This window comes from Dermacentor albipictus, chromosome 1 (assembly GCF_038994185.2).
Source record: "Dermacentor albipictus isolate Rhodes 1998 colony chromosome 1, USDA_Dalb.pri_finalv2, whole genome shotgun sequence".
In the NCBI taxonomy this organism is placed as follows: Eukaryota; Metazoa; Arthropoda; class Arachnida; order Ixodida; family Ixodidae; genus Dermacentor; species Dermacentor albipictus.
This window is the reverse complement of record NC_091821.1, coordinates 439,997,440-440,024,945: the sequence shown is the minus strand read 5'-3', so window position 1 is coordinate 440,024,945 and position 27,506 is coordinate 439,997,440. Positions and strand designations below refer to the sequence as shown.

Genomic DNA, 27,506 nt, shown 5'->3' with positions numbered 1-27,506 from the left:
CAAGAGGCGAGGAGAACGCTCAACTGGAGAGGGATTCACTAGGGCAGAGCCAGTGCACTGAAAACCGATAACCGGATGAAGAGGGTGGTGCCGGCGTCTGCGAATGGTCGGCTTTCCCTTACTTAGCTTCTAATGGCTGGTCGAAAATTGCGGCGGCATGCAACGGAAGCTTAAGAATGACGCTAAAATTGACCCTCAGCAAAGAAGAGTTGGCAGAATGAGGTAGTAAACGTGTCGAAAGTGCTTGAAAACGTTACACGGTCACGCAAGAAGTTTTATTATACGCAAATACACCCATGCACTCCGGCAGGTGCGAGTAGCCAGCGTCTCACTGATCGGCGGCAGCTATCTTTTATTCCTTTCGGAACGGGGCAGCCTGCGGCTATTCCGAAAAAAATTCAGTTTTGTTCGGCATATTAATGCATCTTTATCGCGTACACGTCACTTTGACGCGGTGAGTTCGTGCGTTTTGTGACGTCGCGTGACAGGCAGGTGAAGTGGGTGCAGCCCGAAAACTTTTTACCAATAGCCGAGGGCTAATGGCGAAAAGGGGTCGAATCAGAAATAACTGTTTTTCTTTTTTCTGTCAAATCGTGCATAATCAGTGTGTACACATCATATCAGATGGGGAGGTATTGCGGCTTTTGGAACGTCGCGTGACAGACAGGTGAAGTGGGGGGTGGTCGAAAAAAGTTTTTGACCAATCGCGGAGGGCTGATAGCAGAATTGGAATAGAAAAGTTTGGAATAGTTTTACGTTATAGCGCCCCAGATGCAAATATGTATAGATGCTGAGTTCGTGTAGATTCGCATGTGAATATATGTATATAGATGTAATAAATGCTCTGATGTGAATATCAATGTCTGTATAATAAGAAACTGTTTTGTACATTTGTAACAGCTTCTGTTTGTGAATATACTGCACCTGTTCGTCAAAGACAGGGGACAGGAACCCCGTCAAGCTGCGATTGTGCAGCTTTTTGTTCCTGCCCTTGGATTTTCTTTTGCTGTAAGAAGGAAAATGCGAAATAAAGCTGAAAGCTAAAGTTGAAAGTTATATTTTCCTATTGACAAAGGACCTCCACGCGTGCCTATACATCTGAACGATTCCTCTCCGGAGGTGGTTCCTGTAAGCTCGACAAGCAAATATATATTTTTATTAAACATTAGAAGGGTCTACGAGAGTCGTTCAAGCACATGGTGCCTTGCACAACGGCTGTTTCTACTCTACTTCGGTAAATATTCGCGAAAAACTTATTTTTAATGGTAAGTTCGAGATTTCGCTCCAAAGCAGAGCTAGATGCCGCAAATACGTAAATTTAAATAAAGAGACGTGTCGACCGAGTCGTTCTTATCAAGTGATTCGCTACTTCTTATACGTCAATCTCCTACATATGGCATAATAATACCCGCCGTGGTTGCTCAGTGGCTATGGTGTTGGGCTGCTGAGCACGAGGTCGCGGGATCGAATCCCGGCCACGGCGGCCGCATTTCGATGGGGGCGAAATGCGAAAACACCCGTGTACTTAGATTTAGGTGCACGTTAAAGAACCCCAGGTGGTCAAAATTTCCGGATTCCTCCACTACGGCGTGCCTCATAATCAGAAAGTGGTTTTGGCACGTAAAACCCCAAATATTATTATTATTATAATGGTGATTTTTCCAAGCAGAGTGATGAAATAAAGTGTTTTTAATGCAGGCTGAAATTTACTCACAATAAACAATATGATTTTTTTCTTAAAGCTATCCCTGAACAAAACAGGGGTTTGACAGCCTCCTATCTTAAGAATGTGACTTCAAAGAAGAAAGTTTTTTGTTAAGCGCTTCTTAACGTGAATGCAGAAAGCGCAAGCGCAGATATGTTGAGAATATAACGTTACTGAGGCATGAGTGAATCAACTTTCATTACGAATGAGTGAGAGTTACCCGTTAAGTTCATCTAGGTACAGAAAAGGTAAATGCAGTTTACAAATTGATAAATAATATTGCAACGACTTTTTCAACAGCGAAACTCTTTTCTAGAGACAATGGAATTGCTCTTTACGTAGCCACACGGTTTTTAAAGAAGAAAACGAGCGCGCATAACTAAACTTGACGAGAACAAAGTGAGCTCAGGCAGCTGCCAAAAGGGCTGCTCAAGAACACCCAAAGAGATAAAATTCCTCCATTCGCTTACTACGAGGCCCCAAAAAGGCCTTTCGTTGAAGCGCACACCTTTTCTCCGATCCATAATGGCTTCCCGAAGGTGCTCTCCCTCTCAAAGGAGAACTGAAGTTACGTTTAGTTAGGTCAAGTTGATCTGGTTAAAATACACCCTCACACCGGTGCCTCAGGGCAAAGTGAACGGCGCATTTAGCTATCGCTTTCGCTGCCATGATACGAGGGGCAGCATCAGCAGCAAAAAAATCTCGGCCATCGCCGACGACGAGACGCACTTCCTATTCCTCTCCGGGCAAAGAAAGAACCAGGTTCTCGGGGGCCTTTCAGAAGGAACCAGCGGCGCAAGCCCTTCGTATAAAGGAGCGCGCGGTGGAACACCGAAGCAAATGGGCACCGAGCGCCATTCCACCAGCGCCGCTGCGGCCACGACCAGCACGAATGCTCGCGAATTTTCTCTCTCCCCCTGCTCGCAGCCGTTCTTTGTCGTCGTATAGTCGTCTTCACTTTTCCTTCATTCCCTTCCTTCCTTCTTTCTTCATTCCTTCTTTTTTTTCTTTCGTTCATTTTTTTTTATTTCGCAGGGCGCATTCCTTACCTCCAGCCGCTTGCCTGACTGCGGCCAGGAGGCTGTCCAAAGCACGCGCTTGCGTGCATGCACACGTGTGCACTCTTTTTCGCCCGGACGTGAGCATTCACTGAGCTTTGCTCGCGTCCCGCTCCCTCTATCCCCATTTTTCTCCCTTCCTTTAAACTCGGTATAGCGGACAAAACGGGAAGAACGGCGCCTTTCACCTCCGGCGCACCGAGAAACCATGACGAAAGGGGCTTTCCGACTTTCTTTGTCGTGCGTTCTCTTCCCATCGAAGAAATAAAAGGTTAGAAGAACCAATCTGAATACACTCCTTGCTTTTTCGTCACGCATTTCCTCTTTCACCTCCTTTTCTCTTTCAAGCTTTCTGACTGTAGCTTTCCAGCTACAGTCAGAAGGGCTGCCGCATCTCCGCACTGCGCCACCAAGACAGATACAAGGAAAGCGAACAAAGAGGAGAGCCTCGCCCGTCCTGAAGAATGGCCTGAGCTACCGAGGGCACACCTCCCTGCTAAGATACCTCAAAACGCACCGGCTTCAACGGCTTCTGCCACTGTTGAAGCGACGCTGGCTGATGATCTCCAGGTCATCAACATTCTGCGGTCGCTCATGAGTGCCATTCGCGGTATACTTACCAACATGAAGTCTTCGTCTGCGCAAAGCGCACTACAGGTACTGGACACTTTGAGTCCAGTACTTGCAGCTCTTGGTTAAAATCATGGCTCTCCAGAAGCCGTCGTTTCGTGACGAAGTCCGAAACGCGTCGATATTTCAGTGGAACGCCAGAGGACTGAAGTCACGCATGTCGGACTTTCGACAGTTTGTGTTCACGAATAAGTTCCCAGTCATCGTCATCTGCGAGCCCCTATCAGATAACATCAGACTGTCCGGGTATGAATGTTTCATGTCCGCCACCCACGGAGAATGCAGCAAGATCATCGTATTCATGCGACGTGATCTTACGTATGTCCATCACCCAGTGTCGCCTGACCAAGAAAACCAATACGTCTGTCTGACAGTGAGGAAAGGCAAGCTCACTTTCACATTAATTGGAGCCTACATATCGCCCTCAAGTCGGTTGGACTGCGAGAGATTACGGCGGATCACCACAGCGACTCCGCAGCCTTTGGTGATTACTGGAGATTTTAATGCCCACCACCATCTCTGGGGAAGTTCTAAGATAAACTCGAGAGGCAGAAGATTAGTGTCATTTGCCTCCGAACAAGAACTATGCTTGTTAAATGACGGAAGCCCCACCTTTCTACGTGGAACTGCCTACTGTAGCTGCCTGGACCTGACCTTTGTTTCACGCTCCTTCACTAGAAAGGTCAGGTGGTTTCCGGATATTGAAACGCGGGGAAGTGACCACCTACCCACTTATCTTAGGGTTGAAGGGATGACGGACTCCAGGTTAGCCGCCGTCACACAATGCATCGACTGGCCAATGTGCAAGTCAATTGTCGAAGACGGCTGTCGTGATGACTTGGCCACTAGCCTAGAGGACATCATAAAAGGTGCCCTAGAGGCTGCGAAACATTCACTTCCGAGAACGTCCACACGCACCGAATACGACATTGAGCTAGAGAAGCTTCGTGCAATTCGTCGTCGTGCAGAGCGAAGATACAGGCGCACGAAGTCTGTAAATGACTTTAGGTTGGCCAGAAGAACTCAAAAGAAAATTCAGCGTCGCATGGACAAACTTGCATCACAAAGATGGAAATCATTCTGCGAATCTTTGGATCCACGAAAACCATTGTCTCACATATGGAGAACTGTTCGTGGTCTCCGTAGAACCCCTCAGCAGCGCCACCCTTTTAAGTCTTTGGCCCTTCACCAACAATGCAGCGAGATTGACGTAGCGGAAGCTTTCTGCAGGAGGATTGCTGGCGAAACTAGTTGCGCTGGAACATCGACGCTCCGCCACTCACCGATTTCACGCGACTCCCGCATGGATAGTCCTTTCTCCATGGACGAGCTCGAAGCTGCACTGGCCTTGTGCAAGCGTTCATCTTCACCAGGCCCCGACGGTATAACCTACCGTGCCCTGTGTAATCTGGGTGATGAGGCTCGAAAGGTGCTCCTGCTCCTATTCAACAGCTCCTGGCGGACAGGTACGGTTCCCCAAGAATGGAAGACCAGTGGCATAATTCCACTGCTCAAGCCTGGCAAGTCGCCTGTAGACATTGCATCATACCGACCAATTGCGCTTGCCAGTTGCATCGGAAAACTAATGGAGAGGATGGTTCTAGCACGGCTAGAATGGTACCTCGAACATTACCAGGTATACCCAGATGCAGTGGCCGGTTTCAGGCGGGGCCGTTCTTCCATAGACAACGTTATCGACTTGGTGACGTACGTCGAGCACCAGAAGTCCTGCAAAAGATTATCTGCTGCCCTGTTTCTGGATGTTAAAGGAGCGTACGATAACGTAACGCACGAAGCGATTTTGAACGCGTTAGAGGCAGTAGGACTTGGCGGCAAAGTATATATTTGGATACGTAGCTATCTACATACGAGATCCTTTTTCGTACTTACCGAGGATGGCCCGACCTCCCAGCATTACAGTAACCGTGGGGTGCCTCAGGGCGGAGTACTCAGCCCAACGCTCTTCAGTCTAACACTCATTGGACTCACCGACATCCTGCCAGGCATTGTTAGGCTCTCCATCTATGCCGACGACATTTGCATTTGGACGTCGGCTGTGACGTGACTGCAGCTTCGCGCGCGGCTTCAAAAGTCAGCTACTTTGACATCATCCTACCTTCGAGAACAAGGACTTCATATATCATACGAGAAGTGCGCAGCGGTGGCATTTACCAGGAAATCAATGTCGCCATACGTGATATCCGTCGACAGACACATGATCTCGTACAGCACGAGTCACAGATTTTTAGGGGTGGTCCTTGACAAAAATCTCTCCTGGACCCCTCATGTGAATTATGTGAAAAAACGCCTGACAGGAATTTGCCATATGTTTAAGTTCCTTGCAGGAAAGACCTGGGGAGTGCCAATACACTCTATGCTGCAACTGTACAGGGTGCTCTTTATTGGATTCCTGCGATACAGCCTACCTGTCATGTCCAACACCTGCAAAACTAACCTGAACATAATCCAAAGCATCCAAGCCCAAGCACTCAAGATATGTCTCGGTCTACCGCGGAGTGCGTCAACGACTGAAGTTATTGCAGTGGCTCAAGATTTCACTATTAGAACGCACATTAGCATTGAAACAATGCGTGTGCACCTAAGACACTTCGCCCGGAACCCTACCCACCACGTAGCAAGTCTCCCAGTAGATAGGCCCCACACGACATTCAGTGCGACTGTCTTCGCGCACCGTGACTCTTTCAGGTCAGGTTACACACCAGCGGCAAGGCCTTCTATTCCTCCATGGTGTATGCGCCGTACTCAAGTGAACCTTACAGTCCCAGGACTTCAGAAAAAGTCGGACTTGCCATCATCAGCGCTCAAGCAACTAACTTTATTTCTCTTGTACGAGAAATACAGCGACTGCACACACGTCTACACTGATGGATCAACTACATCAACCAGTTCCGGCGGCGCTGTAGTTATACCAGCAATGAGAATAACCAAGCGGTTCAACACTTCCCATGTCACTACGTCTACAGCTGCAGAGCTCGCGGCTCTCCGCGACGCGCTTGAAGTGATAAATACTGAAAGTCCTAGAAAATGGGCAGTCTTCTGCGATTCCAGGCCGGCCTTGCAATGTGTGCATTCATTTCTCCGACATGGAACTCACGATCAGCTCACGTGCGAAATCGCGGAACTTGTCCATCACTTAGGAGAAAAAGGCCATGATATCTCTTTTCAGTGGATACCAGGTCATTGCGGTATCATTGGTAATGAAGACGCCGATAAAGCAGCTCGGACGTCAAACCAAGAAGACCGCTGCGTCCCCATTCCGCTCTCAAGGACCGACGCCGCGAGACAACTTGGCATTCTGGCACGCACGATCTCCTTAGCAGAGTGGAATAATGTACATACAAGACGCACAAGACTGCACCGACTAAACCCATCACTTCAACTCAGACCTCCAGCCGGTGTGCACCGGCGTGAAGCGTCTCTTCTGTGTCGGTTATGGCTTGGAGTGACCTTCACGAATGCCTACTCAGCACTAATTGGAATGGCTGATAGTCCTGCATGTGATGTTTGCGCATGCGAGGAGAACATTGACCACATATTGTGCCATTGTCCTCAATTTCAAGCCCAAAGACAGTATTTGTCCGACACATTGAGGAAACTAGACGATCGTCCTCTGAGTGAACAGACAATATTAGAGCACCGTCCCGACCGATCATCGGCTCAGAAGGCAGTGAAGGCACTTTTGTGTTTTCTCAGAACTTCTGGTTTGCTCGAGCGACTTTAACTGAAGTGCTGTCCGTACGCGTACCTACACCTTCTCTCTCCCTTCTTTCTCTTCCCCTTCTCCCTTCCCCCAGTGTAGGGTAGCCAACCAGACTATTGACTGGTTAACATCCCTGCCTTCCTGTATTCTTCTCTCTCTCTCTCTCCAAAGTGCCACTTTGTTCTCACATGGTAGCAGCACCAACGTTAATTTTGCCATATATTACCAGCTTGATGTTCTTGGAAAAGCTCCTTTTTCTTTCATAAACGCAGGGCTTCAAAGCAGTCGCACCTTTAATTTGTAAATAGCTTTGATGAAGTACGCTGCACAGCACTGTTTTTATATGTACATGCCCTCCCACACGTTCAAACCAACGAAAGTAATCAAAACAAACGTAAGCATGTTGGTTCTCTATAGTTGAAAATCATCATTGGGCCACGCTATTTACTGATGTTGGCTGAACGAATATCGAAGAAATTTACACGTGCGTAAAACTTGCCAAGAATAAAGCGTCAAAGATCGCTACGATGGCTGATCTCTTCACCTTGTGACACCTGTCTTTCGTCTTCTTATTCTTCTCCTTTCGTTCGTCGTGTTTCTGTTTGCTGCGCCGAACACAACACGTCGCCTCCTGCGGTGGCGTCGGATACACCTGTCAAACCGCGTCGTCTCACACTTTTCTTCTTCCCGGATTCCATCCGCTCTCGCCTCCGTATGCTGCACTTTGAAATCGCATTCCGTTGTTCCGCATGCTCGGCTTTTCCCAACTGCCATCCACACATGTCTGAAGGAAGAAGTAGAACACGAACGAAAAAAAGCTAAAACGCCAGGGGGCGAGGTTGCTCGTGGGGGCAAAAAGGAAAAAAACGACATCCCCAGCTGTCAGCGAGGTAGGGATCACGCGCGTACGTTTCTTCAGTTTTCTTCTGTTTAAACGCCGCGTAGGATCTCCGTCGAACTATCGGGACAGATGCTGGAGCATTGCTCTGTAGCTTGAAGGAACGCGATGTTGTGCGCCCTCATCGCTGTACTGCGGATTTATATCCGCAGTTCTTCTTTTTCATATTCTACGGATTTCAAAGGGGCGACTACTCTTGTGCTGCTTCAATGACGATGTTTAACCCTTTGAAATGCATATTACTTATGCAAACAAGAGAGAGAGAGAGAGAATGAAGAGGAAAGGCAGGGAGGTTAACCAGATATGAGTCTCCGGTTTGCTACCCTACACTGGGGATAGGAGAATAGGGGTTACGAAGATGACAGAAAGGAAAACGCTAAAAAAAAGAAAAAAACACGCAAACATGGAGGCGCACACACAAAAGGCGTTCCAGTTAAAGTCGTTCACACAGGCCGGTAGATCGCAAAAAGCGCAATAGCGCTTGCACGTCCTTCTTCTGTGACGGTAGGTCGTTTCGATGTTGTAGAATTCTTTTTTCGGATAGCGCTTGTTCGTCCAGTTGGTCAAGTTCGTGGCAAACAAAAATTATGGCGTCCAGTTGGTCAAGTTCGTGGCAAACAAAACTTATGTGCGAGCACTGACCCTGCTTTCCTAGGTCAAGATTAGAGCGTGAACTCAAAGCGTAAATGAGGTTTGTTTCAAAATGCGGCATAATAACTAGTTCGCATTCAACTGCGACGCAGAATTCTGAAAACCCCTTTCCGCTGTAGAGTGAACTATTTTTCCTGGAGAGATTTCGTTAACTACCTTGTCCAATGATTTACCATAACTTAATATAAGTCCGTAAAGTGACTCCATGAAGTATTGTCCGACGCTTTCCAGCATTTGCAGAGAAAATACAGCATGGATGTCAGCCCGTCACGTGAGTCCCCTGATAATCGTAGTTAATGCTCCTGTCACATACGCCCATGGTCATGTGTACCCGTAATGCCCTGCTGCAGAACTATTTCCCTTTATCGGGCACTTTATCGAACACAAAAAGAATTCAAACCTACAGCGCCACAAGTAAAAAAAAAGAACATTTCTTTTTCTATTCGCAGTCTAAGCATGAAGGCTGAAATCGAATGGCTCAGCCTACGTGCAGGTCTTTGACCAATGCAATAAATTGAAACATTCTATGTTGCGCGCCCATACTAGAATAAATTAAACACTTTTTTTTCTCGCCATACGCGGTATCCAAGCATTTTTTCGCGCGTGCATATGCATTTCATGTGCTCTTGCCGTAGGACGTCATGGCAGGTAATTGAAACGCGCATGTACCGCTATCATTCGATTTTCTCGCGGAATCCACTTGGCGTACTATTATCCCACTGCCTGGCGTGAGCATGCTTTGGAATGTTTGTTCCATCCTTATAACAGATCTCCCTCTATAATTTGAAGAAACCCGGTTCTCAGAATTGTGTCTGCGCGCGTGGGTGTTCGGATAATATTTCACCCTATTGTGCTACTCACGCCCGTACCCGTGCTGACGCTCTGTTATTATCATGAAACCTTACGCCCGCACCAAGGCTACCCGAGCCGTTCATGTTTTAGGAGACTGGTTGGATCCAGCCCATATCTTCAGGTTTGCCGAGTGGGAGTCCTAGGCATAAAATATTGTGCATTTGAAAGCCCCTGTCCCTTATCATTAGTCGCACAGGCGTATATACGCAGGAAAACAAGCAGAAAACACCATTTATTTTCGGAAGCCGTCTGGGAAAGCAGAGTATGTTTCACCTAAAGAATGAACACTTATAATATACCCAGATTTTGTATAATCGTGACATGCGGCTAATTAACTCGCCAGTAAACGTCTCCCCCCCCCACCGTTTATAGAGAATGTGCGCTATCCCTCCACGTTACGGTTAAGTTATCTACGTGCGTATAGATCTAGTACGTAGAAGACTGCAACTTCTTGATGAAGAGCCAGGTCTTATCGAACAGTGCGTCGTGCCCAACCGAGCCAGAGTAATGAAGCACCGCTAGTTTAAGCTGATAATATACTGTTTTACCCCAACCAGCCTTACGCATTAGCTAGGAATAAAAATGCGCTGCGCTGCCGTAGTGCATGCTTTCCCTACCAAAGATAAACATGCGTGCAACTTCCCCATTCACAAAGTTCTATTGGGCGGCTAGGTGAGTTTCAGTAGGGCTGCAGCTCAGCGCTAAACCCCGCTAATGAGGAGATACACGCCGTAGGCGCGCATTGTCCATGCAAGATGCGTTCCCGTGGACATCAGGGGGGGGGGGGGTATTCTGTAAGAGTCCACCTAGTGGACTGTCTATTTCGGCCACTGCTGGTTGGATGCAGCTGTACGAGCGAAGGGGAGACGAGCGGCCGTATAGCCAATCAGCTGCTGCAGAAATGGAGAGTCTACCAGGTGGACTCCTACAGGATACCTCCCCAGGAGTGCGCTCCATACCGTCCTAAGGCGCCTCTCTCTGAAGAACAGAAGCTTTGTACTGCACTTCCCTGATGCTAGTGCCGCGATGGCGCACTGCGGGCAATTAAAAAGAACGCGAACACGCAACTTTGCCCTAGCGTGACTACCTATACCAGCGAAAAAAATACCACCTTTGAAAGGTGGCCACCATCATACTGGTAGTATACTGTTTTCGGGACTCAACCATTACGAACAGCTTCAAAAAATATTGACGCATTTCCATGGAGCATTCAATGTATTGCTATTGACGTTCTTTATCGCAATGTCCAAGAAACAAATTAGGTACGCCCTGGACATGTTACCGGCTTCAATTTTCCGTGTTTTTCGTCAACGTATGAACTCTTGCATCCGTAGAAAAGACACGAATAGAAGCAACTCGAAGGAAAGCTGCAATCGAAGCACATTTAGAGAAAGAAAAATGAAGCGCATTTACAAACATAATCACGCAACTGAAGATAAGCACCCGCCCTAGTAAGGTTATAAGAAATGAACGAAACAATGAAACAAACGAACGAAAATAGAGCATAAAAAAACAGGTACCCATAACTTATCGAAAGTCAGTGGGCGCGACGGGACGGTTTGAATATGCTTTTTCCTGCTTTCCTCACCCACAAATAGGGCCTTGGGCAAATACGTAACGAAAATTAGTGTGATAACAGAAGACAAAAAAGTAATGGCGAAACTTCACTCGAGTTATCTAAGAAGCATATATAAGTCAGCGTTGTGCCACTTCCTCATGTTTACGCGTACGATGCGACGTGTGTTGTTTTCCGAAATTGACGAAGCATAGGCGTTTGATTAAATATAAGCCTTACTGACCATGTAATGAGTTTTGGCACTTCATCTGACCAATACAAAACCTTATCAACACTTATCGATTGTTATGAACTTCATGTGACTCGATACTATCCTGACCGACCCTTATCAACTTTTATCGGTCGTTATCTACATTATCGGACTCGATCCGTCTCTTTTCCATTATCGATCCTTATCAGCCATGATCAATTTTGTCGGAATCGCTCTGACCCTTATCAACTCTTATCTCGCCTTGTTAACATTATCAGACATGATCCGACCCTCGTCAACCTCTATCAGTCATTATCAAGCATATCGGACTTGTCCGGCCACCATAAGCCCGTATCGCTCTTTAGCACCTAATATATTTGCGTCTAACCATTATCAACCGCGATCAGAGTATCGTCCCTCCTTATCATCCTCATCAGCTCATTGACTGATTATCTGTCTGTACTGCGCGACAACACCGACTACGTGGTGCCCCAAATTCAAGCGGTTCAGATATATTCGCCTTCTGCAAGCGTGGGTGTTTATAGCCCAGTGGGTCAGAAGAGAGTCGCCTTCAGAGCGTCGTCACGCGTCATCGACGGTTTTCCTCCGTGAGTTGACACAGAAATGCTTACTCATTAAAAAAAAAGACAAACACCGCAGCTTGCGCGGTGGGTCAGTGTGATCGAAGTCCGCACAACTCTCGCACGTCGGCAGCATGCTTCACGGAGCAGCCGAAGGTCGTCCAGAGGCGGCACGCTGCTGGCATCGACGCGGGCCGAGCGGCGGTGACCGCACGGCCTCTGCTCGCCATGCAGTGCATGCACGCGCGAGTATGCCGTGACTGGCACGCCGATTCCCCGACGCCAACAGACTCCCCGCCGTGGCGCGTCGGCTGTATACTCGGCATGCGGGAAGCGTAAACTGTCCTACTCAGCAGTGGCCGGCGTCGCCCATCGCGAACAACGCAACCGCCCCCTTCCCTTTGCCCCACCCCTCCCACCTCCGCGCCCCGTCGCATCGCAAACACATCGCCTTCTTTCTTTACCCGCTCTCGTGCAACATAACACCGGCAACGTTCTCGCTATGCTTTTGCCGTCCACTCGAAGAGCAAATGATCGGTACGTGTCCATTTCCGTTGTATGCCTTTATGGCAGCGATATTTCTTAGTAGCGGGGGAACTGGAGGCTAGTTGATGAACGTTCGTATTTGACAGAACAGCGACAAATCAGGCAACAGCTAAGGATAGTCTGTACTTCCCTTAGTTCTCGTCTTATTTAGTGCTATTTTCATCATGATCATAATTTATTGGACCCTTAAGGACCCTTTACAGGGTATTACTTAAGGGGAGGGGTCATCGTAGACATACACAAGTGAACGATGTTACGATAAGAATGAATAGAAATAACGCAGGTTAAGTAATGCAGCAAAATCAAAATAGGAGTACCGGCGACTTAAAATGCAACAACACTTGGAATGAAAAGAGAAATCCTTCAATTGTAATTTCCAAAATGTGAAAGCAACCGCTCTTTAAGTTTTTCGGGATCATGCTTCATGGCAATTGCATCTGGGAGTTCATTCCATTCCTGCACTGCTGTTGGTAAAAAGGATTCATTGAAGGCAGAAGTTGATCCATACAGGCGCTGTAAACTGAATGAATTGAACAGGCGTCGTGACGAACATGCGGGTGGTAGAAGAAGTGATTCGCGCTGATATTTAAAATGGTAGTAAAACTTGTGGAATAAGCATAGACATGCTATCTTGCGTCGATAGGCTAATGTGGGTAGATTCAGCGATGGCTTAATACTACTGATACTAGTTTTGTAGTCATATATCGAAGATATGAATCGACCAGCACGGTTCTGGACCGATTCTATTGCATTGATTAGATATGTTTGATGTGGACACCAAATCGCGGAAGCGTATTCAGGTTTTGTTCGAACAAAAGTTTCGTTTGCGAGTTTCCGTACGGAAGGGGGTGACAATGATATTGTTCTTCTGATGAAGCCTACAGTTTTAGAGCTGTCGGCGATCAGTTTCGTGATGTGTTCCGACCAGTTTAGATTGCTAGCGATTAGGATACCGAGGTAGCGATACGTTTGTACCTGCGAGATGTTTACTGTGCGTAATGAGTTCTCATGGGTGATGTTAGCGCGCTTGCGGGAAATTTGAATAAATTTGCATTTAGAAATGTTAAGCTGGATCAACCGTTTGGTACACCAGTTATCTATTAAATGCAGGTCGTTCTGAAGAAGGGCCTGGTCGGACTCAGTAGAAATTCGTCGATAAAGGACACAGTCGTCCGCGAAGAGGCGTATAGATGATGAAGTACCACAAGAGAGGTCAATAATATAGATGAGAAAAAGAAGGGGACCAAGGACTGATCCTTGTGGAACTCCAGAAAATACATTGCTTGAGGCTGAAGAACATCCTCCTATAACGGTGTACTGAAGCCGGTCGGTGAGGAAGCATTTATTCCAGGCTAGAATTTGCGCGTGTAGGCTGAGAGAAGAGAGTTTGCAGATTAGTCGTAGATGAGGAACACGATCGAATGCCTTTGAGAAGTCTAAGAATATTACATCAGTTTGAAACAATAAATCTAGGTTTAAATGAAGCTCGTTGGTAAAGTCAAAGAGTTGCGTTTCGCAGGAAAGACCGCAGGAAAGTATGATAGTTATAGCGGTTTTATTTTGCCTTTTTTTTCTGACGGGAACTGTGACCAATTTTTACGCAAAAGAATGAGCTGGCAAAAAAAAAAGAGAACCACACTCTCTTTAATCTGTTCTGATAACGTACAATGGCAGCGCTACGTGCAATATTCGTTCCACAACAGTCTATCATAAAAAGTGAGAGAGAAAAATTAATTGTGGGGAGGAAAAGCCAGATATTTTCTGAAGCAATTTAAAGGAGCCCAACTCAGCGCCCAGCAGTCTCCTTAATGTTCACAAAGCTTCATTCAAACCTTCCTTACGCCCCCTCGACAGCCTTTTCTCGGTTACACTTGGTGCCGAGCGAAAATTGCGCATGCCTGCAAGACAGCCAGAAAAAGAAGCTGACGAGAAATTTCATTTCATTCCTTTTCCCGACTTTCCAGACCGCACCGTGGCAGCGCCTGTCATGAAAGGCCGGGACTTAATTGAATCCGCACGTGCCAATTGCGATCGGGCCGTTTTAGAAGCACACTTGACGGCAGCGACGCTTGTCTTTGCGACTCTCTTTTTCTTTCTCTAGAAGGTGGAAGCACGGATTGGAAGTTAAGACTGCCTCAAGAGATTCGGGATGTAGGTCGTGCTTTCGACAGTCAAGGCACTCTGGGCGCTGATTTCGCAGCCCCCGGAGGCGCTGCGATCGCGCAGCGGTTGCCCTGGCAGCGATAACACGTACGCCTGCGCGCGCGCGCCACCTAAGCGCTTTTATTTCAAACAATAGGAGCCACTCGCGTCGAAGAACGGCGCTGCTGCATCTATTAATCTAAAGCAATACGTTGTTAATCTCTTCGCCAGCACAAAGGACCTTGAGAGGCGTCGGTTGTTTCCGTGTCGCCCCTTTCGGTGTTACGTGCACCGCCGTGAACATTGGTCCTTCGCAGAGGACTCGTTTCGAGGCGTTCTTTGTTGCGCGTTCTATTCTTCCGCGCATTGCGATAAATTGTGCAGTCTCTCGGCAGAAGAGCACTTCAGTTATTGCGTTTTTTTTTCTGAAGTTCAAGATACTCGGACCGTCGCCACAGCCATCACTGGCACGAAAAGCGAATCGTGCACTAGTACAGTACTTAAAATGCACTTCCTTAAGAGAGTGTTTATAGTGTCACTCTGTATAGTGTCCCTCCCACACGCACTCAGTGCTTACTCTCTCCCTTTTCCCTCCTTGTATGCCCCTTTCCCCCCCCCCCCCCCCAGTGTAGAGCAGCAAACCAGGTGCTCTTCTGGTTGACCTCCCTGCCTTTCCTGTCCTTGCTTTCTGTCTCTCTTGAAAGCGACAGCTTTCTTGAGCTACTTCGCCCACTTTGGATGGACGTCGGCCAATCTCGCACCGTACAAAACTGGGATAAGAATAAAGAGAGGAGAGAGAAAGCGCAGGTGCGGAGGAAGAAGTCGTGGTATCACTCGGCATCGGGGTTTGGCAACGAGATCACCACTTCGCGTGTCTGCCGATGCGCCCGTGATGTTTCGTGACTTGCGCATGGCACGCGGTTGTGGGGCAGCTTACGCGAGAAAGCTGTCCCTGACTCTGACAAATATATTCGATGGTTATTAGGTATATGTGGGTATTATTTGCGGCATTTGGAACAGAGCGGGACACCTGTCATGCAGCACGCGGAGAAACCAGTGTTTACTAAAGTTGCACGACAAGCAAGACCTTCGAATTGAATCGAATACTAATATTTCAAGGAATACTAGCTTCTAATGCAAAATAATAATAAGAAGAAATGCTGATTTATTCTTTTCGAGACAAGAAAAAAAGTAACAGACATGAAAGATGGAAAGAATTTGTTTTTTTTTAGATCACGCACGCACACGTTTGTTGAAAGGGGCAGTTTGAAATTTAGAAATCTCGCGAAAGTTCCACGTTGGTTTACGGCGTGCACTTGAGGCGGTCGGTGCACTCTGCGCATCGACGCTTCTTCATGCGACCGGTGGGTCCTAATAACCGCAACAGGCTCGTATAGCCGGCCATTAAGCAATAACCAGTTATATACCCCATATTTCCAAATTCGAAAACGAACTATTCGATATTTGAATGTTTGCACACCTCTCATTTACTTTATGGGACACGCCGACTTTCTTGTTTTCTTTTTATGGGTAATTTTCGGTTGGTGCCTCGCTTGGCGGTCGGCTGTTCCCGCCTACTCGCCGGGGTATCCCAGTGGCTACGGCGTTGCGACACCGAGATCGAAGTCGCGGCTCCGATGCTCCCGGAAGCGGCCACATTGGGATCGGGGAAAATTTCAAGAGCGCCTATGTACCATGCGTTTGGTGCCTGGCGAGGAAACCCCAGCTGGTCAGCACTAATACAGAGCGCCCCACTACGGCGGGCCTCGTAATCAGATGGTAAATCTGGCACGTCCAATCACGGAATCTTAATTATTTCCTTGAAACATTTATGCATTTTTTTACGGTCCCATCGACAACGCATCCACAGATGCTGCGCGATTTGGGAGAAAGGAAATATAAATTCGTTCCAGGTGTTCGAATTTGTCTCGCTAATAGGATTTTGCAATCCCCGCGCTGCCGCAATAATGCCATTATTATATTTGAGCAACACGTCAAGAGAGGAAAGCCGAACGACTGAAGAAGACGCAGCATTCCCACAGCATACACGCACCTACTATGAATGCCATACACACATGAAATATCTATAGAGGGTAAAAAAAAAATAACAAGCATTCAGAAACGGACATGTGCGATGAAATAAAAATAGGGCTTCCGCAACATTTTGGTAACATTGTCGATCTCGCACTGAACAGACCACCTTCAAGCCTGTACGTATATGCGTTTAGCTGCCTCTTCTTGCCGCAGTATTTTTTGAATGATTTGTCTCACACCTGCACTGACGGAAGTGTGACGTTATTTTCGACCTTACATATCTGAGCGTGAACGTTTTGTAGCAATATTAGTAGTATTAGTGCTGAATTCGTTACATTTAAATTTCGTAGATCCGACTACACCATTCTTTGTTGTCTCCTCCGAGGATTTTGTCCGTCGATACTTTGGTCATATGTATTTACATTTAACAGTTAACCTAGCCTGTGCTTAAACATTTTAGAAATGAATTCCAAGACGGCGAACAGCAGATCCCCGGGAGGTGGGTCCGTGGCTCTGAAAAGGTGGAGACTGTGCTCATTGTGGAAATGCCTAAAAACAAAGAGCCTCGCTGTTGCACCGTTGCAACTATTAACAGCAAGACTACTCAAATGGCTTCCCCTCATACAGACGATGTTTTCAGTGATCTTGTCTTTGTGGAGCAGGGTGTGATGTTTCAACGTACGGCGAGCTGTGTATTCATTATCCCAACGACCACCACGTTAACAGCCTACTTATCTTTACTACAAGACCAGCGCCTCCCCTATCAATTTCCAACTGCCCATTTCGTGCTTAGTCAACTGCCTCTAATACATATACCGATTGGTGAAATTTGGACAAAAAAGTGTGGCTTCGTCTGCTCGACATATAGAGAAACTTCTTTTAAAAAAGAAACCAAAGGCGCACACAAACAAAGGCGTAAAACCAGCAACTCTATATCACCCCCTTCTCTACCTAAAGGAAAAGTAACAGAAATATTCTTAATGAGTCTTAAGTGCACATTGCGTTGTGTGCTTAGTTATGACAACAAAGGTAAACGAGGTCCTTCAATATTCAGTCGTCCTTGTGAAACGCGTTTTTTTTTTCGTCTTTTTGAAGCTTTGAACTCGGTAATTAGTTTATGCACCCATATCCTAGATAATATTACATGCCATACCGGAACATTTTCTTGAACAAATTTCTCGAATATGCTGGTTCTCGAATATGCAGCGAAATAAAGAAAAAGAAGTAGCGTTGAAAACGCGAACAATCGTGCTCGCCCACGTCTTCATTGCGTAGGTTTACACTCGCTATTCAGTGCCTCATTCCCCGAATAATAAAACGAATAGCATAGTGTTTGCCAGTGTTCATCAAAAAGAAAACGACGATGAAATCATTTATTATAGAGCGAGGTATGTCAGCAGTGAAAGGATGATCTTTCAAAGTCGATTGCCTTTAACAAGATTCTGGCTTTTCGGCCTGCCGTGTTTCGGCAGACAACGAACGTGCGTATATCGTTGCTTCACAATCTTGTTACGAAGCTAGCAATCAATTTTAATATATTTGTCATAGGCGGGGAATTCCGGTCAAATATAGTAATTGAAGTGAAGAAAAAAAAAGAACTTCTTTACGATGAGATCATTGGGATCTTGTTTGTCGGCTGGCTCCCCTCGTGTCATCTTCGATTAATCTTTTTTTCGGAAATTGACCAGTTTTGACGGCTTCAGAGTTTGTCGAGTAGACACGGTTATATGGTAGTGAAAAAAAAGAGGTTAAAAAAAAGACCTTGATCAGCGTTTGCCGCGTGAGAGCTACTGAGCTACTGACGTGCGAAAAGGAGTAGCATAGCCCATGCCAAAATTGGGTCGAGAGAGCGGGATCTCACCTCAACATAAAAGAAAAAAAAGAGCAATATATTTTGTGTTATAGGCACACCTACTTCCGGGTCTCGCGTCGTGTAAACATGTTCCCTATCAGAAGAAGCCCTCTTTTAGCCAACGCGGAAAAGCAAATGAGCAACGAAAAAGGTAGACCTACATAACTTGACAAAGACTAAGCTATGTGTTTTTTCCCAGCGGGAAACTTTTTAGAGAGCCGCCGGCATGAGCCTGTTTTCCTGCATCTTCCTGTCACCGATACCGGCAGGCTTTGGAGCAGCCTATTGCACACTTCATCTTTCAGAGCCGGCCGAGAAAATGCGCATGTACGCCATGTGTTGGATGTACTTTGTTTGGCCTCACTTACATAGTCTCCTTCTTTGATCTATTTTTCTCGAGGGCCTTTTTATCGCCGACCGTCTTTACAAAAGCAACGGGAGCGTAGGTTTTGCCAGAATATGCCGTGTTCGGGTTTGTAAAAGCAAGGAATTCTCGTGACGTAAAAGAAACTTTTCGTTTTCGATCCAGCGCGAAACGAAAATAACAGTTCGTAAAATGCACTTTCTGTGGGGCAAAGTTTTTCAGTGTTCATTTGTGTTTTCGCTGTGCCTATAGAGTTATCGAGTTGCTCCGACTAGCAGTGGGAACGTATGTTTACAGCGTCTAAAATGCGAATAAGGCATGTTTTCTCTGTTTGTTCATATTGTTTGCTTACGCCTGTCAATGTGCGTACCAGTGAAACTTTTCCTTTCAAAACTGTGCGTACTGGGGAAAACGTTGCTCGTAAATGGAGATTGGGGGATCTGTTTGGGACACGTGCGAGCTACATTTTGTAGGAATGCTTGAAGTCGTGACATAACTGTTTTAACTTGTATTCAACATTCGCCCAAGAAATATCTCATTAGAATCTAGTGCGTTCAATTTTACTGCTAGACGTGAATTTTCAATATTGCAGACACGATGACGACTATTATACAAACCGTGCTCTAAATTTCGAGCACTCGTGTAAAAACAAATGGTCTCTTCTCTACACATCAACATTTCAACAGTTCTAATATGATATGTCCATAGGATATATAAGCAGACTCCTCGCAAGTCGTAATAAGGCGTTTTCCACTCTAACGACTCATGCTTCCCCACAGGCTAGCAGATTGGCGTCAACACAAATCAGATTTCCTTTAAATTCCGCACCATTTTAATCCAACGGCAATGCTTATTAGAACCTGTACAACCTAGCGAGTAGTATGAGCATGCTTACAGTGTTACAGTCAGAGTCACGCTAGAGTTAATTAGCGACATGCATATCTGCGGCTCTTATGCGGCCAGTGCCGCTGCCTTAGAAATGGCGAGGTGGTGTGCAATACACCCGGGTACAGCAACCTTCTATGAGTTCTCATAGGATGGGAAGAAATTGTCTTTCTTTGGCAGAGTTAGCACCGAAGCACGACACATTGACAAAGTGTACCGCCCTGTGCGATCTTCGTAGTTCACCGGCACTAACATGAGGCTGGTCGTTAAAAACTAAAATAATGTGGCTCCAACTCTGAACCAACCAATGAGACTTGAGGTAAGAAGCGAAATTCTTAAGCATAGTTACATATTCCTATGTTGTATATCCTTAATTGGCTGCTTCGTTTCATGCGTGCGATGTTGGCGTACCTATGTAGTACTTCTGTTTGTGACCATGACATTTACCTGCCCTGGACCCCCAATTGCGCAGGAGGAAGGACCTTTGTAAGGCTGCAGTGCCCATCTATTCTTCCAAGCCCCTTGTAATTTTCGTGTTGTAAGAAAGAACATTAATTAGATCACTGATTCATTGATTCATATTCATTAAGTAACCGATTAACATGCGGCTCGACACCGCAAGGTGTGCTGGCCAGGCAGCACTCTGGTAAAATTGCAAGGGGAGTTTGAATTCTCCAGCAAACTGTTGGAGCCTTCGGACATACCAGGGCAGGTTGTGAGACTTCAAAAGTTCAAAGAAATCATAAGTGGAACGTACATTTGAAGACTGCAGGAGCAATCCACTTCCATTGTGCGCACACAATGAACCGACCAGATATGAAAATGCCGTGTGTACTGCGATTTCAGTCGGGAGTAAGGACTGTGATTCTTATCTTCGAATACCACCTATATATGACGATGGCGAACGCAAATTAGCATGTTGTTTCTGTTGCACCGAGATGGCAGCGGAACACCGCATTTAGTATAAAGCAACGACATACTTCCTGCAAGAGCAGTGAGCACATTAGGCACGTTTTCACCTTCGAGACAAGAGTAAGAGAAAATGGTCTCAGAAACTCATTTCTTCCTTCTGGAGAGTTGCCAGCTGGAGGTCGTTACGCTGCGAGATACTGTAAAACAAGGATCGGACGACTGAGAATCATGCGTGTTTTTAATCAAGACGTAAATTACAGCTCAAATTGCCAGGTTGTAAAGAGCAGTTCGCGACCCTTGTTTATCCCTTGCGTGCAGCCCTGTAACGTGCTATACGTTAAAACAGCTGAGAGTGCGATATTCATATCAACAATACCGGCAACAGTTGCCTTCTGTTTATAAGCGAAACGCTTAGCACGCGATTTGTAGGTCGTTTCGCAAACGCATTGCCAAGGTCTTCTGCCGCAAGCCACATACTGGCGGCAACGTCCACATAAAGGAAATCAGGCGTGAACAACGACACACGCGCAGCAGTCTCCTCTGAAACACTGTGCACATACCTATAAATATAGTTAATGAAATTTAGTACTAGATGTAAAGGCTTGGATGCCGCAATATCATGGGCGTGGATGCTGTTCCGGCAAGCAAAATTGATCCATTCGCGGATTGCGGCGGCGCAGCACTTTTCTTGATTGGAGGACAACTCTGGACAAATGCGCGCTTACTGCGGTGTTTAGCCGCAACTCAATGCCAATTTGTCATTATTGCTTTTCAATTGATCCAACACTGGCACCACGGCCACTCAATCAAACTGCTCGTGGCGCGGCTTGTGAGAACTCGATGCAGTACACGGGCGTGGTAGAGGCTGCCATCTTTACAGGGACAGCCATATATATATATATATATATATATATATATATATATATATATATATATATATATATATATATATATATATATATATATATATATATATTCATACCGGGCATTAGCCGATGGAGCCACCAAGACGCGCTTTCACTAGTTGATGCTCTCTCCATAAGAGCGCTGTTGTAGTCTCTGTCCTGGTTTCGCGTCTGCTGAGCCATTGCTTCTTTTCCTGAGGTCTAGCCTCATTAGAGTAGCGCAGAGAAGCGAACGCACAGCAGCGCCGTAAGAACAACAGGGTAAAACAGCCTCTATTGTTATTACAAGCATTAAGTTTACACTTACCTTCGACTGACGCAAAGCTCTGGGCGCCTATCCGCAGTCAACAAGCTTTTCTGTTCGGTACTGTCATTCGGTTACTATGAAAAGATTGAGCTAGACAGTATCTCGAGGATTCCATATGTTTCGGTTATAGTGCGAAAGTTAAGTAACTTTGTCACTAATTATTCAGAATATCAAGTAAATAATTAGAAGTAAATGATAATATGGGTCATTATAGTACATTACTGCCCGATGTCGTGTTTTTTCTCTTCGTTCTTTCTTATATTTTGGTATTCCTTTCCTTATTTTGGGAATAGACTACTACCGTATTTAAAAAAAAAACATTTATATGCTAATACCCTCAGTAACCTCATGAAGTTCCGAACAATGCAAGGAAAAAGCGACGTACCATGAGTATCAAAGCTTCCAGTCATCTTTTAACGAGGCAAATATACTAGGCTTCAAGTAATGTGCGCTAAACTGCAGCACATTAACATGAGAGAAAAGAAAATCTCAGCGCAGCGACTATATAGGAGTTTTAGCAACTTAGCGCGATATACACGCTCGCGCCAGTATTTTTACAGCGAAGCTGTTCATGACTAGCCAATTCGTCCACCCGTCCGTCCGTCCGTCCGTCCGTTTGTCGCTGTCGTTTGTCCGTTTACGCCTGTACGCCGTAAACTCCTTCAGCACTACCCCGTGCGCATGCGCAAAAAAAAAATAAATAGAAAGACACGCACGCGACTGGCTGCGCCACTAGTGACGGCGTTGCTCTCCGTCATAGCCGAGCGCGCGCGCGCGCAGCCGGTTCTCTCCGTCTCCTAAATGCGTACGCCTGTGCCATGCCTTCCTGAGGGGCAGGCATATTTCGATCAGCAACGCAGCGAGCAGAACCGGGAACGAGCACGTCTACGCCATGCCGATGCTGCAGTCCGGCCACGAGAATAGGTTCGTACTGCCGAGCACAAGCAGCACCTGCGTACCGAGGATCCGGCAGCCTACCAAACCGTCGTTTAATGAACCATCGGGATTAACCAAAGGATAAAAACCGGGGCCGCACGTTTCAGCTTCGCTGGTTAACCGAGTGCACGGAGTGCTTGGGCGGTGATTTTCTGAAAGGTCATGACAAAACTACATTCTCCTGCTCTGGCCATCGCATCGATTCGCATTTTTGATATTCTCCTTTATGTTTCGTGAGGAGTTGCCTCAATAAAAACATCACTTTGTGTTTGTGGAGCTACTGAGGTATATTTCCTGCATATCTTTTTTCTTATACGCATCGTGATGTGACAGAGGCAATTAAAAGCAAATTATGCGGCAATGTATTGCAATTTTCTCGTTAAGATTACTCTACTCATAAGTCTCAGCACTGCGTGGTGCAAGACTACAGGACTTTTTTTTGTCTCTACCTAATAGAAGCAAATAATGGATTGGGCATCGCGATCACGCCGCGAATTCTGCTAGTGGACCGCATTACTAAGAGCTGCTAGGCATGGTACAGCAACAGGAGTATGAAAAAAATTTTATCCTACAAAGAAACCATTTCATTAAAGAAAATAGCTAGATTGTGCCAAACAATATTAAATACTGGAACTTTACGTTTCAGAACGACGACCTAAGTATGAGGCGAAGCGTAGTGAGTGACTGGACATTAATTTTAGCCATCAGGGGCTATAATTAATGACCATCTTACCATGTACCTAAGTCTAAATAGCCGATTGTTCTTGTATTTCGTCTGAACCAAATGCGGCAGCCGTGGTCGGAGCTTAAACTGGCGCCTTCGAGACCAGCAATACAACGCCACAGTCACTAGGCTACAACGGTGGGTTCCATTATACTAGCACAAACGACCTAGAGAGATATCTGGGAATAGAACCTCCTTTTTTTTAAAAACCAGATTGTGTATAGATCGCGCGTATTCTTCAAATTGAAAGGTAAAAGTTCCATGAAGTTGCTGGCTCAAATCCTTTACCGCGGATTATAGACGATGGTTTCGGAACTTCTCTTGCGGTCGTGAATGATCTCTTTCTTGTAATAGTGCTCCAGGAACTTAATACTTGTATTGTTGTCATAACGCTTGGGCTTTTAAACTCAGCCGCTTGCTTTCTCAGACGATGGTCATAGAACTACGCAAAAACACTGTAAGGATGTGTTACAACTCCATTCATACCAGCTCAATCATCTTAAACACTGCCAGCAATAAACCTGTAACCACCTTGCCCTATTGGCGAAGGTCTTGCGTGATCATTTATAGCGTTAAAGCTTGGTAAATATAACGAAGACATCACTAAAGTCTGTAATGAGGATCATGCTTAGGTTCTCATCAAGATTTCACGGGTTATTCAGATATGTATCCAGAAATACTGACATGCGCGTTAGGAAATTTGGCGGGGTGCGGCAGTGCAAGGTATAAATAAAGTAGGCATTTGTGAAAATCGCTGCTCCAAAGGTAAAGAAATAAAACCACGTCCGACAACAGAAGCAATGCAATAAAGAAAGCAGGATATTGTAGTTTTTAGCAGCGAGGTCTCAGCAGCGCTACCTTCGGATCAGAGGCACCAGTGGACTGCGCTCGAACCTCTGAAGCGTAACTACGATCACTAACAGCGCTAGCCCGTCAAAGAAGAAGGGAGGGATGAAGTCGGGGTTGTGAACGGCCTGCGCTCCGCATTTCTTACCTCTCGAATGCATCGACGACACACCCGGTGCGCACGAGAGGACCACCAGCACAGTCAGCGCGACGGTCGCGACGGTTCTCGCTATCCACAGCGAACGGCACCGGCGCCAGTTCGACGACGTCGGTCCACGCATTGTCGTCGTCGAGCTGCGCAGATATCCAGAGAAGGCGGCACTGTGCGCTGCTGGAGACAGCGTTCCCATCGCGCACGGCACGGCCAAGGCGTCCACGCCCTCCCCAGGCCCCATTAGGGCCCGGTATTTGGGTCTGGCCACTTTTTCTGCACTCCTCGCGTCAGCACATCACGAAACGGGAGAGAAAGGTGTTACGCAGACGCCCTTTCCCCACCTTTCCCCAATCGGAACCCGGCGATATTCACGACGCAAAAGTGTTACTTTTCTCTTTCTTCCCGCGACACCCCGCGGGCGCGTTATGTCCGCGCAGCCCTCCTTTTTATTCGATCACAGCCAAGGCGCGCTTCTTTACCTACGCGCCTTCCTGTGCCGGCATACCATTTGCGTCATTCATCAATCGGGTCACGCAAATATTTGAAGCGTCCAGCGGTAGGTCATTTGGTCACCGGTGCTCAGACTACACAGTTTGTTAGCGGATTCAGAGGTTCGCGCTCACTCATCAGAAGATAGCGGAAACGCACAAAGACGAAAGTGGCTTCTCTGCACCCAAAAAATCAGTCGTGTGCGCGGAAGAGGAGCTGGCAGCAGCTAGATGGAATGAAACGTTTTTAGAGAACCCCGCACTGTAATCCTCATTGCCGAGAGTGAACTTTGGGGAAACACCGGTAGCGTTTGTTTCCGATGCGGCGGTGGCTTCTACACTGTTCGGCCCTCAACAAAAAGAAGAAAAAAAGAAAGAAAAAAGAAAGAAAACGGCGGTGCCCAGCTGATGTCTTCGTCCCAGAGATAGCTGCGTGCAGCGCGCACAAGCACACACGTACACGCACAACCCACTGCGTCAGCGGCGACGTGCTTTCGCGACGCGGTTGCTCGAAGCCGCCCGTGAAGCCAAGAGCGGTGACGACAGACTCCCTCCGTGCAGAGAGAATTGAGCTCCGAGGAAGCGCGCGAGAGCCAAACAAAATGGGAAAGGAGATGCGGCGAGCAGCGGCGGCTTCTGCAGGTTTCTCTTCTTGGCACGTCGCGAAAATATTCCCGCCGCACGGGGCTCTAGTCCGGGAGCACTGAGCCGGGTTCTCGGGGGCGCACTTGGACCGAGCGGCGGCCGCGCCGTGCGTTCCCATCGACTCTCAGCAGGCGAGAATCGATCTGGACGTGGTGTAGCTGCGCCATCTCTCGCTCACGGCGTGAACCTGCGATTGAGCATGGGTGGCCTCGGTCGCATCACGGGGAAAAAAAAAAAGGCTCGTTGATGGGGAAAAATAGAAAGCAAGAGAACTGCGGCCATCCAAAATGACTAAAAGTTTCTTCGCCTGCGTTCCCGGGTTTGGCGTGACTGCGGCTCCTGCTGGCTGCTAGCTACCACAGTGACACCGCAAGAGGTGCATAATTCTCGCTTGTAACTGGATATGGGTCGTGCTTATACGGGCACACCACTGTCAACGTCAGTTTTCCCTTAACACATATCATACAGTAACGTGCACGATATCAGTGGTCTGAGAAGCAGATGGGGCGTCAGGGGCGATCTCGTAGGCGACGAGAGTCATGGTACGAAGCACTCGGTATGGGCCTGTGTAACGAGACGGCAGTTTTTCAGACAGGCCGACCTGACGCGACGGAGACCATAGAAACACCAAAGAAACAGGCGGGAAGTGCATGTCTCGTTCTCGCCGGTCGTACAAACGCCTTTGACTCTCTCTGGATTTCAGAAGACGGTCACGGGCGATTTGCCTTGCGTGGGCACAGCGGGCGATGGCGTTCTCAATTCTTCTCACTACTATACTATAAACGCCTTCAATTCTTTGGCAGAGACTACTCAGAACCAATTGCGAGTGTTCCACTTGAACGTGCGCAGTATAAGAAACAAACAAGAAGAATTACGCGACTTCTTCACTTCATTGACCATTGAATTTAATTTGATGTTATTCACAGAAACATGGTTAAGAGTTGAAGAACAACCCCCATTCTTTCAAAACTATGCTTATCAAGGTGCTGTTAGGTCGCATGGAAGGGGCGGTGGCGTAGCCGCGTACATCAAACGACTTATGTCTCATGAAGTTTTGCGTGATTTTTCGGTCGTTAACAATGATGTTGAGTGCCTTACCATACATGTGGAAAATAATGTAGCTGCCGTTATCTATAGGCCACCCGCAGGTAACAAAACAAATTTCTTCGAGTTCCTAGACAATCTACTGCGACACCTTACTTGTACTGGTCTGTCTTTCGTGATAATGGGTGACGTCAACATAGATATGCTATCGCATGATGCCCCTTCAAGACAACTGACAGAATTAGTCACATCTTACGCATGCGTAAACACTATCGTCGAAGCAACAAGAGTGACACCCAATACTGCAACTTTGCTTGATGTATGTATTACGAACATACACCCACCGAATTGTGCTGCTGGATTGCTGACGCTAGGAATTAGTGATCACCTTCCAGCTTTTTGTCTTATCCCCTCTTTGTGTGGTAAACGTAGTCATGTACCAAAGAAGATCATCCGCAGGATAAATGATCAGTCATTGAAACTCTTTTGCGTTCTGGTTGCTACCGTTGATTGGGCATGCGTATTAAAAGAAGACGACCCTAGTAAGGCGTACAATATTTTTTCTTGATAAACTTATTGCATGCTACAATCAAGCATTTCCAATGGAACTGAGTAGGCCAAGATGTAAAAGAATACGGAAGCCCTGGATTAACAACTCCTTATTAAAGAAAATAACAAAAAAGAACCGTTTGTTCCATATGTTTTTAAAAACGCGAGGAGAAGATGCCCTAATCACTTTCAAACAGTATAGAAATAAACTGAGCAGTGAAATTAAAAATGCTAAGGTAGAATATTATGAACAGGTTTTTGCCAAAATAGGTAAGGATCCTAGGAAAATATGGAATGAAGTAAAAAATCTA

At 46.6% G+C, this 27,506-nt stretch overlaps 1 protein-coding gene across 2 annotated transcripts in view; it reads right to left on the bottom strand.

Moving 5' to 3' along the window:
* Positions 1-24,918, bottom strand: part of LOC135919946 (neural cell adhesion molecule 2-like) — a 284,587-nt gene extending 259,669 nt beyond the window's left edge. For both annotated transcript variants that reach the window (XM_065453967.2, XM_065453968.2), the window contains exon 1: positions 24,464-24,918. In XM_065453967.2, the coding sequence (XP_065310039.2) occupies positions 24,464-24,710 (247 nt within the window). In that variant the 5' untranslated portion in view covers positions 24,711-24,918. The remainder of the gene's footprint in view (positions 1-24,463) is intronic.
* Between the last annotated feature and the right edge of the window lie 2,588 nt (positions 24,919-27,506).